The sequence below is a fragment of the Phlebotomus papatasi genome, chromosome 3 (genome assembly GCF_024763615.1).
Source record: "Phlebotomus papatasi isolate M1 chromosome 3, Ppap_2.1, whole genome shotgun sequence".
NCBI classification, from domain to species: domain Eukaryota; kingdom Metazoa; phylum Arthropoda; class Insecta; order Diptera; family Psychodidae; genus Phlebotomus; species Phlebotomus papatasi.
Genome location: NC_077224.1, coordinates 7,676,318 through 7,690,477, shown reverse-complemented (window position 1 = coordinate 7,690,477; position 14,160 = coordinate 7,676,318). Strand labels below are relative to the sequence as shown.

Genomic DNA, 14,160 nt, shown 5'->3' with positions numbered 1-14,160 from the left:
GAGGGAAAATAAAAATCATAATAATGTTCCTTATGTGGACTCACAGGGGGGTCCTTCTGAAGATCGGAAGTTCATATCTCTTACCGTTTCGCCTCTAGATGGATATAAGTTTACGGACAGAAAAAAATAAATTATTTAATCTTTTTAAATGTGAGGTTATGTTGGTTATAATGTAAGGCAGGTTACGTTTTCAAACTTTTCAAATAACAAATTCTAACCTCAAAAATAAATCAAATTATAAGTATTTAATTTAAATTTTTCTGATGAGTAGAAAGGCTTTCTTCTGAAAAAGGTAGATTTTTCAGTTCTCATTTAATTAATCTTAAAGTCAACGCAATGTTGTTTTACAATGCTGGTTACTCTGGCTGGACACCTATATCAACATTCTAAATTTCTTATTGGTCTCCTGCAATTATAAATTACTCCTGCTTGACTTCCTTTCAATAAATGCAGATTTTTCCGAAGAATCGAACCCAAGACCTTTGCATTACAGAATATATTTTCCCACAAATACCAATAAATAATAAAATCAATTTCAATTTATAAACAATAAATCATTTTATTACATTTTACAAAAGTCAGTTTGAGTGTGTGTAAATTGTAAGAAAAACCTTCAGCATTTTTACAGTCAAAATTATTTAATGAAAAATAAGTGAGACTTTAGTTTTGTTTTACTTTTTTTATCATGCTAATGTTTTTTTTTAATTATCTGCAATAAAAATAAATAAATTTATGGTATCAACTTCACGAAACAGTTAATAAATTTCGAATAATAAAATATTTTTTACAACGCACGATTTTCTAAATAACAAATTTTAATGTTTTTTTCTGATTTATTAAAAGAATACCTTAAATAGGGATCAGTGGCTTATCTCAATTGGAATTTGTTAAAGGACTTTAAAGGTTTTATAATCAGTGCTATGTTGCTGAAGCGAGGTTATTTTATTAGAAAATGGCTTAAAACATGGCAGTAACATTCTAGAAGAGTCAAGGAGCAAATTTATGTAATTTTCTTCAGAAAAAATATCAACTTAATGTGTTGAATCTTCTGTCAAAATTAAAGGATCTGGAAATGGTTTTGAATTAGGACATTTACCCTATAATAGAGAATTTGAATGTTACATTGAACTTGCAAATTTCTGTTATAAGATAACCTTCTATTTCGAGGTTATAATAATTCATAACCTCAAATTTTAGGACAATTACTTTAACAAATAAGGCATTTAGATCCACCGTATGGAGAATCCTTAAAATTTGGAGGATTTTAAAAGATTTTCAAGGATTACTTTAAGCATAACCTCACATTTGTATTATCTATTTAGCTAATTAAGACATTTAGGTAATGGAATTTGTCGAATATTTTTTAGTTCAACATCTTCGGTATGTGATAAAAAATGGCAAAAATACTTCAAAATTCCTGTGTTTTTGCATACATTAGATTCACGTTTTCTAAAAGAAAATTTTTCAAAAGCTAACCTTTAACTCTTCAAACATTTTTTATAAATTTTTTTTAAATTTCGGACTTTTAATAATCTTCTGTGAGTTTTATTTATTTATTTCTTTTTTATTCCTTTACTCAAATAATTGAGGTTAGGTTCTACATAACCTTAATATTTAAAAATAATTCTCCTAACCCAAATTACAGAATGAGGGCCCCATAATAAATTAATGAACTATGAAATTAAAAGAAATAAATTCCGGGATTTTTTTGGATGCTAGGTTGCTTATTTTTTGAGATATGCCACTTTGTCCTTAAAGGTGTGATTATGAAATCCCATCCCTTTTCCAGCTTTTTCGAGTTATCGGCAAATACCCGCAAAACCAATAAGAAAAACACGATTTTCTAGTTAACAAAATACAGATTTTATCTAATACAATTTCTTATCCGGCAGTTTTTTAATTGTCAGTAAATAATAATAAAACAAAGGTTTTAGCTCACCATCCGAAGAAATAATCCATTGCTTTGTTAACGATGCCCGTTGAGCGTTTGGGAGTCGTTGGGCTGGGAGCGATGTCAATGGGGCTCTGGGCATTTTTGTAGGCGATATGAGCAAGGGGTCTGACTCTTGTGTGTCCATTTTCGAGGATTGACTGGCTCTCCTTGGCCATCAGCGTGGGATCTTTGCACCTCGTGACCCCAATCATGAGACTCCCCGCCAGGATCTTCTCATTGAAGTTGATAGCTCGGTCGCATTCCAGGCGGGAAGTGAATTTGAGATGGACCCAATTCCCGGATTGTGGAGGAAAGACTTTGTCCACAATTGTTCCACATTGAGAGAAATGGTTCAGGATGAGAGACAGGGCACTCGATGGGAAGCCAAACACCGTGATCCAGAAGTCGCATTGCCTCACCTGTGGACTCATGACACTCCGACTCGTGTCTAGGACATCGTAACCACTTCCCGGACTCTGCAGCCTCGAGATATTCACTCCACTGGCATTGAGGGCAAAACTATCATTGACTGACTGATTAAGAGCTTGATTCCTTGTCGACTGCTGCAGTAAACCCTCAAAAGTCTGTGCTGGACTCTGCGGAATGGCATTTCTCTCTTCCCTCAGCGAGTCAAACAAACTCTGCGTCGGAGGTCCAGAAACTCCCGTATTCCCCTTCTGAGGCCCAAACAAACTTCCCGTGGGAGCTGGACTTTGATTGCTAAATAGATTCCTCACAGGTTGTGCTCTTCCAAATTCCGGAGAACCATGAATCCCCGGAGATGTGGCCCCAAAAGCCAGTGAACGAGTCCTTCCCGGAGACAGTGTGGTACTTCTTGGTGTTGCTGGTGTGTTTTGCTCACCAATTAGATATGCAGGTAGGTAACCACCTCCAGGAGTCATTCCTCCAGCTGCCGGACTCCCGGCGGGGCTTCCCAGCGTCATTGGTTCCATTTTTTTTTGCACTACACTGTCAGGAACAAGCGCTCACAAAAGTTAGGTTAGGTTGAGATTTCCACTCTTCTTGAGGAATTGGAAGACACCAAAGATTATAAAACACTCCACAGACGCCAATAGGCACCAGACAGACTAATGAAGATGTGTTTTTGCAGACAAAACAGGCAATTTAGGTAGAAAAGGTGATAAATCTGTGGCGGTGAAATTGTTCGAAAACTTCCGAAAAGTACCCCGTTAAATCATCCGTCGACCAGAGCGGACATTTAAATTGTAACGGTGGAGATCAGAACAATATCTGTAGGGTCTGTAGACAAACTCTACAGAAATTCGACTTTTACGAAAATTGTACAGGAAAATTAATATACTTTTACAGACACTATAAAAAAAAAAACTAAAATAGAACTCAACACACTGCCGGCAATAATCATAGCTCTACTTTTTCATAGTGGAAAAACTTTGAAAAAAATTTTTTTTAGAAAAAAATTTAAAAAAAAAAATCATTGGAAGGTATTTTCAAATCGATATGAAAAATTACCATTTGAATTTCATATCGTTAGAACTGTGAGTACTGTGATAGAACCTTTATCAAAATGGCGATTTTCGTGTGGCAATAATTATAGCTCCACTCAATAAATTTGGCTCCAGTGTATTTATTTCCAATCAGTGAAGATCAGTATCTTTTGGTAATTTAATTAATAACTTTGTTAACCTAATTAGAATCATTTTTATAAAGTTTTTCATGAATTTTGCTGAAATTTTGTAAGAAAAATGTTTAATGAACAAAAATAAGTTAGTTGGTAACCAAAAGTGCCATAATAAATCAAACAACACGAGCAAGCAATATTGTAACATGACTACGTTCTGTAGTATTGCACTTCTATGGTATCAGTGTTCCCGCTGTATTTCCCAGACTTGGCCATTTTTGATAATCTCTTGTTCCGGACGATAGCATACGTTATGGTTAACCAACACTTTGAAAATTTCAAAGAAGTGGAATATTAGGTGTATGAATGGTTTTGATCCAAGAATGTCCCATTATATCTTCGGAGTATCCACAACAAATGAGCAAAAAACGAAATATTAATTTGTCAGTAAAATATCATATTAAAATTTCTTCAATAGGAAATATAAATCCCTAAAAAAACTAAAAGTAATTTTATGTTAATAATCGCCTTTTTCTAAGCTACCCCATCCTCCGACGCTCATCGGTTCTCGATTATTTAAATTATTTGTCGGAGAAAAAAATCTGTAACAAGGGGTAACTCATTTCCATTTTTTTCTGACAATGGTTTCTGGTTTCTCGGGTTTCGCGATGCAAAGAGTGGGTTTCTCGGGTTTCACGATGCAAAGAATGGGTTTCTCGGGTTTCGCGATGCAAAATGTGGGTTTCTCGGGTTTCGCGAAGCGTTTCTCGGACAATTGACGAGGGTTTCTCAATATGAGTTACCCTTTGATCTGTAATTTTGTTTCTCAATCATCCGAATAACAAAGTGGGCACTGTTATTGCTGAACATTTGTTAGCTCTTTTAGCACTATTTAAATTTAAACACATTTCAAGGAATACTGTTCAACTAAAAGAGATGAATAAAATTTCTTTTTGCTAAAAATGGCAAAATATATAAATAATGGCCTGAATCTGAGACCAAGATCAAGAAAACTTGAAGATTTTGGTTTTCTGAAATCAAAAAATCAAGGTCAAGATGTCAAATTTCTTGTAATCTTGAAATCCAAGACACAAACCGTGTGGATATCAAGATTTGCAATTCTGGAACCAATATTTCGAGATTTCAAAACGTCAAATTTCTTGTTTTTTTGAAATAATTTCAAGAACCTCTCGGTGGTGCTTGGAATTTTCAAGATAGTAACAATTTGAAGAGTTTCATGTTGAAGTGACTATTGATGAGGAATATTTCTATAAGAGATGATACAAAAAGAGAAAATGACTATGAAAAATACTGTATTTGACCTTGTAATTTAATCGAAATGGTACGTATTTCCTAGCTAGATGTACGTACATATCGAATTACTCCACCCTGAGGATATCTGCAAAACAATCACATCTTGCATAAGTATTTCTTGGTTTATCGCAAGTTTGGTTTGCACTTCCTGTACTCCCGTTTATGGCCCCTCGTTTATTTTTTAATACGTCTTATAATTAATTTTCCTAATTTATATGACGAAATTTCAACAAATTTAACAGAGGAAATGAAGATATTTGTCAGAAGTGACGTTTCGTTAACTGTGGAAAATCTCTAAATCTTGGTTGTGTGTGAAAAAGTGGTATTTTTTATTTTTTATTTTCAGTGGTAGAGTCTTTGATATTTTGTTACTTTTCGATAGCTTTTGGGTTTTTAATTTATTCGAGAATTCCAGGGGGTTTGAGGGCAATTGGGGTATGATTTTCAGGTGTAGTTTTTATTATAAATTAATTTGGTTATAATGAGGGAGGGAAGGGTTTTTTCCTGATGGAATAAATATAACATTTTCTAATATAAAACAAATTCAAAAAAACTATGGCTACAGGCACTTACAGTCTCCTTTAAGACCTTGAACTTTTATCTACACCTAATTCCTTCCCTTTCCTCTCTTTCTTCTGGATTCCTATAAAAAATTAATCTCTTACATTTCATCTAATTTCTTTCTGTTAAAAAACTTATTTCTTTTGTATTTTTTATCCCTTTTTCATAAATTTAAACTCTTCACTCTTCTCACGCATCTACTTCTGAGCTTAATGAGCTTCTTTTGAACTTTTTTCCCCTTTTCTATGTCCATTATTGCAGTTGCAATAATGAACATAGAATCTATGAATATTAATTCTATTTTACTTGACAAGTGCCTTTGAGAAGAATTTCGGTTCGACAGAATGTAGCTGGAAATAGACGGAGACACTGAACCTTTCTTGATTTTCACAATTTTGTTCTCCACGACGTTTCGAGGATAAATGTCCTCTTCATCAGGTATCCAATGTGGCAGGGAAAATCACGTACAGGTGGGAGTTGTTACACTGCACTTGGACTTTGATCACAACTTGATCCGTGATGTTCACCACCATTCGACTGGCTGACACAGAATGATTCTGTATCAGCCAGAATTCTGTGTCAGCCAGTCGAATGGTGGTGAACATCACGGATCAAGTTGTGATCAAAGTTCAAGTGCAGTGTAACAACTCCCACCTGTACGTGATTTTCCCTGCCACATTCGATACCTTATGAAGAGGACATCCATCCTCGAAACGTCGCGTCGTGGAGAACAAAATTGTGAAAATCAAGAAAGGTTCAGTGTCTCCGTCTATTTCCTGCTCCTAGTGCCTTTGTTTACTAATTCAAATTTAAGAAATTCACTGAACATCGGTTCTTAGCTAAGACATTCTTAGTTCCATAAATGCTTCGCGTTAGAATACGAAATCTTGATTTTGGAAATGACAGCTTGAAATTTTGATCTTGATTTTGGCTTCAGAATTGAGGCAAATTAAATTTTTCCTACCTTTCGAAAGATCCCAGAATTTACAGTAGACTCTCACTCAATCGGCTCTTTTTCAATCGGGCGACAAATTTTGTTGACAATTTTCACGTTTAATTATGAAGCTAATTCGCTGAAATTCGCTGTAGTTCTTCCTATTTTATCGTGATTCTTTATAATTGAGCACTTTTTGTGGAATTTACAAAGGCTTTGATGCTCAATTCTATCGCTAAACCGGATGACATTTCGCCCCATATTCCCGATTGAGAGAGAGTCTACTGTATACTGATTTTCTGTGGAATTTGTTTGGATATTCCCTGTAGAATTCTACTCATGGTCCATGGAGATCATTTGAGGGGTTCCGGAAAGCCCTTGATACAGATGGCGCCAGTGATGTTAGATGGCGCGTTTGGTCAAATCGGTCAAATCTCAAAAAGCCGTTGATTTCTGGTGCTCGTGGTGTTCGTTATCTCGAAGGAATTTGCATGAAATTCAGCCGGGTGCTCCACATTTTTCTCATGTGCAATTTCCTCCTCAAAATGGGTAAGTTTTCCCCCATCAGTTCAGTGCTGAATTCTTGCTGTAAGTTCTATTTTTTCCTTAGAATTTCCCTGTATATCGCGCCAGTGTTTGATACAAGTTGATGCTCAGAAAAGTGAGCATGTGATCGTATTCAGAGATTCCGGCAAGCTATTCCCTGGCACCCAGAGACCCCTGGTCTGTTCAGCCAATCCCACGGCCAAGCTGAGGCATCGAAGGACACCCCAAATGCCCCAGAGTGACGTGAAGAGTGTCACAGTGTCCGGAAATCGACAGATTCTGCCCATGTTGCTTATTTGTTATCTCGACCGGAAAAATTCCCTCATGTAGCATCGAGGGAGGCCTTGATTGCTGGATGGAGGGGCCAAGGTTGTGAGCCCTAATGAGTTTTCCATGCAAATAACAGCCCTTCGATCATATCTCGTGTTGTTCTGAGAAGATGGGCTTTTTATCAATCTTTTTTTTATTTACAAAGTTTTTCTGTATATATATTTCTTCCTAGGCTTATGTACGCTTTTTAAATAAATACACATTTATCTTGGCTTATTTACACATCGCGCTCAAAAATTATCTCTTTGACTACATTCGCTCTTTCATTTCTACTATTTACAACAATTTTATTAAAAATCATCTCTCCGCGCCTTGGAGATTAACAGAATCTCTCTCTCTTCATGTCATTTTGATTAAAAAAGAGTTAACAATTTTATTTTTTTTTTACTTTGCTATTTTGCAAAATCTTTCCTATTTAGCCTAAAAATAAACCCGCGCGCCACTTTGGCCAGAAATATTATTTGTCCGGACATTCTTTTTTGTCCTGTATCTTTTTTTTCTTTTTTTTTGCTTGATCTTTGAGCCCGCGAAATCTCTTGGAGAATTCCAAGAGATTATCAACACTTTTCTCTCTCTCTCTCATTTAATTAATCATTTATACTTTTTTTTTAACTAGGACTTTTTATAGCTCGAAGCCATCTGGCTTCAATTGTACTCCACAATCTCCCCACATTCAGAGAAAGTCACTCACCATGCCAAATACTGCTTAAAAAAAAAACATGCGACTCCAGGCAAAAGCCCTTCCTCCGGAACTTCCTCAAACGAAGAGGAGTTTATTTGTTGTGGCTGTATTATTGTTCAGAAGGAGATTTGTCGTCTTTATCCCATTAGTATAAGCCTTCCCATTGCCATAGAAGTTGTCCGTACTGGGCAATTGACTATAATTCCACTGTTGATTGGTGAATGGCAAGACTGGAGGCTTGGTGTCTGTATGTCTGGACAGATACTTTGCCTGCACCACCAACAAAAAAGCCAAAAAAAAAACAACATTAAGTCCCCCTGATAACACTTCCCCCGAGAGGTCACACTCTAGCCTCACCCTATTGTATCCAAGCACACCCAAAATTGCCAAAACCATCCCAAAGACATTGACCCACGTCACTGGATTTCCCAGAATCAACAGAGACACCCCAATCACAAAGATCCTCTTCGATGCACTCGCCACAGCATACGTGAGGGGAGTCACCAGGGACAGAACACTAAAGGCAATGATATTCTGTAGCCAATTGAGCACTCCATCCGTAAAAAGGAGCGCCAGCACCTTGTAGTCTCGCGTTATGACTGTCGGGTGCGCGATTATGCTGAAGAAATCCATGTAGAACCACACTGGGAGAAACATAAAGAGTGCCAGTCGCCCCAGAATATGTAGCAGTCTCAAATGATGCACCCCCGTGTCCTTCAGCACCTTCCAGAAAGGGATTTCCGGAAAGAGAAAGTTTTGGGAGTTAGAGGTTATGGCGAAATTTTGGCGCATTTTACCCAGTTGGACAACTGAATACATATCCATTCATTACAAGTGTTACTAGTGATGCCTTATGAAGGCATATTAGTATTCGCCTTTAACCCTTTAAGGACGAGAGGGTCAAAAATCAGGGGTAAAAAAAAATCACTGTCTATGACTTATTAAAGCAAAACCTAACTTTAGAATGCCGTAGGAAAAATGTCATTTTTGGGTCACCGGTGACCCAATCGTCCTTAAAGGGTTAATGATGATGAGGATGATAAGAAACATGGTACAGTAGACTCTACACAGTAAAAAATAATTACTACGATTATCGCGTGTAATGGGAGAGCATTGATAATTGTAGTAAATTTGCAACGATTATCGTAGTAAGCAAAGTTGAAAAGCAAACAAGTTGAATTTTCGTAGTTGAAAAGCAAACTAAGTTGAATTTACCTTCAACAATTGTACTGAAATTACACAAAATATAAAAAGAAGAAGAATGAGTTCAAACGAAATTAGTTGAAATTTGAACTTTTTGCTGCGATAATCGATTGAAAAATTACTACGAAAATCGAATTGATTCTATTACACGCGATAATCGTGGCAATTTTCAATCAGTCAGTTGAATGAAGTTTATGCCATTTTGTTGCTTCATTTTATTACTATTATAGTAATTATTACTACTATTTATTGTACGTAGGCCATTACCGAAAGTTTAATTTTACTAGTTTTGCAATCTAAATGATTCCTTTTCAATTGAAAGTTGATTTTTTTAGTGGTTTGTTCAATTCAACTAATGGAATTCAACCTGCCAATTTCATCTCGTTTTTACTGTGTAGCTAATTCGGCTCTTTTACTTTAAAACCCGAGCCAAAAATTCACGTAAAATACCAAACTGGCATAAAATGCCAGCGCTGATATTATCAAGAAAAAAGCATTTCTACAAGTTTTTCGTTTCGTAAGACTTCTACATCAGTTCAAGGACTCATAAATTAATTTTCCATTAGGGTAAATTAGGCTAATTCAAAACCTGCTCCAAATGTAATTTTTCGCTACTCTAAACGGAAACGTCATTGTTTTCATGATAAGTACGATACGTACAGTACTAAATTATTACAGTAGACTCTCTCAAATTCGGGCATTTGGGACCGAAATGTCGTCACCCGAATTAGAGAAAAATTTGAGCAATAAACTTTTTGAAATGCAACGATTTGTTGTTCATCTGCATACTCAAATTAATTTTACATACTCATATATATTGTAAATTTCATGAAAATCCCTCAATAATGCAAAATCACATCAAAACTAAGACAAACCATGGCAAATTTGAACATATTTGCTTCATTTAATAATCATAATCAAACTTGAAAAATGTCAACAAACCTTTTTCCAATTTAACTGCCGCCCGAATTAAAAAGTAGCCCGATCTTAAAAGAGCCGAATTAGCGAGAGTCTACTGTGCATCATACGCAAATTGAGTGATTTTAGATGATTTATTCTCAGGCAATTATTATCCAAATTACTGTCGGGAATGGCTTTTTAGTAACTTTAGTCCTTCAATTGCTTGGAAAAAAATAGCCCGACAAATATGGGAACACATTTTGTTGATTTTTTTCTCGCTTCGCATAAAATCATGCAAATTTTTTGCTCAAAATAGCGGACGGAAAATACGACATCCCGTGAATTTGTTAAAATTGGCCTTCATACTCTTCTCTGATTTGAATTCTGATTGTCAATTTGTTTTCTTCGATACTTACTCTACCTAAATCAATAGAGTTTCTAATGAATTAACCCTTTAACGACGAGACACTTTTTACGGACTGAAAATCAACAATAAAAATTAAACTGGGAAACATAATCAATGATAAGTCTTACATCTAATGTAATCTGATCATTATTTTGATTATAATTACGTTAAGCCGTCTCTCAGCTTACGTCGTAAGTGTCTATGGCATAACACTCAAATCATTCAAGCTTCTTCGGAGTGAAGATAGCAGGGGCCCATTAAGCCTAATAAAAAGTGAAGCTATTTTTCACTTTTCCATGTAAGAATTTTGCAGATATTGCACCGCGACTTAAGCAAATTTGCTCGTAGTTCTTGTATAATTTTGGCGAACATTACGAAATATGTATTTTTAGATACAGTAGTCTCGCAAATTCGGCTCTTTTAAAATCGGGCTACTTTTTAATTCGGACAGCGGTTACATTTGAAAAAAGTTTGTTGTCATTTTTCAAGTTTGATTATGATTATCAAATGAATCAAATATGCTCAAATTTGGCATGGTTTGTCTTAGTTTTGATGTGATTTTGCATTATTGAAAATCCCACAATTCCGGCTAAATAGTGGTTTTGCTCTTTTTTGATTAGTTTTTTTAATATCTGAATATGCGAAGAGTTCAGAATAAACAGATTCAGAGCAGTGACAGAAAAATTATAGCGCTCAGCGGTAATATCTCTGCATTTACTTCATTTTTCACATAAAATTCACTTGCTTATTATCGAAATAATTATCGTCAGAGTACTAAATTAGGCTTTTGATGCAATTTGATTCACACCATTTAATAATTCATTAATTTAATTATTTGTTCGCAAAAATATGAACTAATCTAGCTAATTTTCTTTTTGAGTTTTTAATTTAGAGGTAAGTAAAATTAATATCTGTCTTTCGCAATTTTTTTTTTAATGAAATTCACAAGTAATTAAATAGGTAGAGCCTTTGAATGTGTCTGTCTTTGAAAATTTATGTTTTCTCTTGTTTTTTAAGCAACAATTCTGCTCTAATATAAACAAAAATTAGAATTTGTGTTTTGGACATAAGAAAATAATTGAAATATTCAAAGGCTGCCGCCTTCAAAGGCATGCCAACTTTTCCTAATCTGAAATGATTCAGAGACAAAATTTAAAATTTGGTTAAATTAACAAAATTTGGCAATTTTATTAATCAGATTTTAGGAAATAAGATGAATTTTTAAATTGCGAATATAACTCGCGAACTATTGGAAATGGCATGTCCAAATTTCTCATAGTAATAATTACATAGAAAATGATAGAATTTGCATAGGCTAGTTGACTATGGTAACTTTGTGATTTTAATATCGATTGATTTTAATATCACAATATAAGTCGACTTAGTCGAGTTTTTGCAAAATTCCTTTTTCCGCATTTCGGGTGCTTCTAGACACCCTCTACCTTCCATGTGAATATTATATCGGAAAGTTAATTATTCCCAAAGTAATAGGGGTTTCAAATCTCAAAAATCCTACACTCAACATGTAAACGTAAAGTCTCAGCTTGAATTCGCTCTCCTGTAAAGTTGGCCATTCGCGACTTATTCGTTTTATATTCTGAGCTGTTGATATGAAGATTTAATATTAATATAACATGACGACAAATATTGATTAGTTAAAAATCGAAGACTTGAAAACCTTGAAATTATTAAAGAGTTTTTTTTGTGATGAGACTTTTTCAATTTAACATTCTAGTGCCCTAGATACACTTACGACTTAAGGCGAGAGACGGCTTAACATAATGTAATCAAAACCAGATTATATTTCCGTTAGTTTCTGACTAATCGGACTAGTCCGTATTTTGACTTAAGCCGAGGAACGGCTTAGTGGGAAACTGATGAGAATTTAGTCAAATCATTATTTTGATTACAAGTACATTGAGCTGTCATTTGGCTTAATGCGAAAGTGTGTCTAGGGCATAAGATATGTTTTCCTGAGCTTTCTGAGAGTTGACAAATTTATTTATTGAAATATTATTGTCTCGAAGTTTGTCCTTTTGAATATTAATGGATTATTTTATGATGTAATCGATGTAATTATTGTAGTTTTTTTTCAGTTTTAGGAAAAATTATTTTTTTATAAGTTTTTTTTTGGACTTGGCAAATACCTTGTTATTAAAGCGCTTAAAGGGTTAATGTTACTTAAATGTATGTAAAATTTATCATACGAATCGGGATATGATAATTAGTAGTGGGCATGTGAACATTCGCAGCCGGGTTTGCGGAGTGAGGTTATGTCAGTTATTTGGCGGAACTTACTTTCTTGGAGAAAATATTCTGGAGGGAGAAGCCCATGGTGGACAGGAGGGCACAGATGAGGCCAATCTTGTCAAAAGACAGCTCAGTGACCGTTGCGATGCCCACGCCTGTGATAATTGGCACTAAACTCAAGTAAACAAGTGTCGTGTGCTTCTCCTTGAGGATTATCCTGGACAGAATCACCGTGAACAGGGGCATAGTCGCCTTAACTGTAAGTCAATTTAAAAAAAAAACTCATTTAAATGAAAATCCATTAAATTTTCTTATCAGAAGTGGACAAATCAAGAATGTTTTGATTGATTGGGGAAGTCCAATCAGATTTTTGTTTATGGTAGCGCCATATAGTCATCTCACTCGCACTCCTTACAATTTCTGTAGTACCCTCTCACTCTTGCACTTGTCACTTTCACCCAAAAGTATTGGGCAATCTCTTCCGGAGCTCTGTCAGCCAGATTAGGAAATGGTATCTTGGCCAAGGGTATGGGAATGTGGTGGGAGATGTACTAACCTGTATGAGCATAGGACACAGGAACCTTCCAGATGCTGATGTGGGAAGAAACTGAGGCAAGGAACTTCCCCAATGCCAGGGGGATGATGATCTTGGCATAGTATCGCCAGGACATGTCTGCATACTTCCGGACACCCCACAAATTGAAGAAGGGTCCACTGTACACCGTTATACTGAGCAATTGGACCATGGTGACGGTTGTGGGAAAAGGGAATTCACTGAGAACCAGTTTCCCAATCACATTGTTCGACGATGAGACAATGTACCACGATAGACACAGGAAGATTATCGTTGCCCACTGACGGTGCTCCTTGCGGTCCGACATGGCTCTACAGATACACTAAATACACTAAGAAACCCCTATTTTCCCTAATTTTGCCCAAATTTTTCTTCACAAAAATGCCACGACAAGAGGACACGTCTCTGCGCCCTCTGTTCCCACACGACTGAAAGGTTGACTTTATTTGAGAACAGTTTTAAATTTTGAAATTATCAATGCAAATAACGCTAGGAAATTTTTCAAAATCTTAAGACTACACTGTAAAAAATATTTAGTCGAAAATTAAATTAAATTAAAATAGGAAATAAATAAAAATAAATAAAAAATAATTGAGAGATCAGAAAATTCTAAATTCTAAAAAAAACAAGTTTAAATTCTCCTATTTTAGTAGAAAATTTATTTTAAAATTTGAGGTTACTAAAATTATAGAGGACAGTGGGGCCCGTGGGCTATTATAATAATACCAATCTTTTAGTGGAAATTTAATTCTTTCAATTCGTATTTTGTTTAATGTGATTATATGCATGACTTTGCAAATCTCATAATATAGAGAAATTTAAAGGTTCCCGGTCAAAATCCCAAAAGCCAAAATCTCGAGTTCTTAAAAGTATCAGCTACTCCCAAGATTGCACTCTCAGTTGCTGGAGGCAAAGGGAAATTTTATG

The 14,160-nt window shown here is 35.3% G+C and overlaps 3 protein-coding genes across 4 annotated transcripts; 1 reads left to right on the top strand and 2 right to left on the bottom strand.

Annotated features, from left to right (window-relative positions):
- Positions 1-533: 533 nt before the first annotated feature.
- Positions 534-3,156, bottom strand: LOC129806608 (nucleoporin Nup35). 2 transcript variants are annotated; one of them, XM_055855315.1, is made up of 2 exons: positions 1,940-3,154; positions 534-709 (listed from the first exon to the last, which is right to left on the bottom strand). In XM_055855315.1, coding segments are annotated over exons 1-2 (948 nt in total). In that variant the 5' UTR covers positions 2,887-3,154; the 3' UTR covers positions 534-708. The 2 variants fall into 2 exon arrangements, with proteins under 2 accessions (XP_055711290.1, XP_055711291.1); XM_055855316.1 differs by lacking the exon at positions 534-709 and having other exon boundaries at positions 1,840-3,156.
- A 2,803-nt stretch (positions 3,157-5,959) lies between these two features.
- LOC129805185 (uncharacterized) lies at positions 5,960-7,267 on the top strand. The gene is made up of 3 exons (XM_055852944.1): positions 5,960-5,986; positions 6,672-6,891; positions 6,953-7,267. The coding sequence occupies exons 1-3, from the start codon at positions 5,960-5,962 to the stop codon at positions 7,216-7,218; spliced, it is 513 nt and encodes a 170-aa protein (XP_055708919.1). The 3' UTR covers positions 7,219-7,267.
- Positions 7,268-7,333: 66 nt separating this feature from the next.
- LOC129806607 (solute carrier family 35 member E1 homolog) lies at positions 7,334-13,675 on the bottom strand. The gene is made up of 4 exons (XM_055855314.1): positions 13,216-13,675; positions 12,708-12,916; positions 8,258-8,623; positions 7,334-8,170 (listed from the first exon to the last, which is right to left on the bottom strand). Exons 1-4 carry the CDS (start codon positions 13,538-13,540, stop codon positions 7,976-7,978), a joined length of 1,095 nt encoding a protein of 364 aa, XP_055711289.1. The 5' UTR covers positions 13,541-13,675; the 3' UTR covers positions 7,334-7,975.
- Between the last annotated feature and the right edge of the window lie 485 nt (positions 13,676-14,160).

Coding starts and splice junctions, on each gene's coding strand:
- LOC129806608 (XM_055855316.1), bottom strand. CDS start 2,886: ATGGAACCAATGACGCTGGGAAGCCCCGCCGGGAGTCCGGCAGCTGGA.
- LOC129805185 (XM_055852944.1), top strand. CDS start 5,960: ATGATTCTGTATCAGCCAGAATTCTGT. Junction 5,987..6,671: donor TGTATCAGCCAGAATTCTGT/GTCAGCCAGTCG, acceptor TATTCCCTGTAG/AATTCTACTCATGGTCCATG. Junction 6,892..6,952: donor CAATTTCCTCCTCAAAATGG/GTAAGTTTTCCC, acceptor TTTTTTCCTTAG/AATTTCCCTGTATATCGCGC.
- LOC129806607 (XM_055855314.1), bottom strand. CDS start 13,540: ATGTCGGACCGCAAGGAGCACCGTCAGTGGGCAACGATAATCTTCCTG. Junction 12,917..13,215: donor TGTGTCCTATGCTCATACAG/GTTAGTACATCT, acceptor ATTGACTTACAG/TTAAGGCGACTATGCCCCTG. Junction 8,624..12,707: donor AGAATATTTTCTCCAAGAAA/GTAAGTTCCGCC, acceptor CCTTTCTGGAAG/GTGCTGAAGGACACGGGGGT.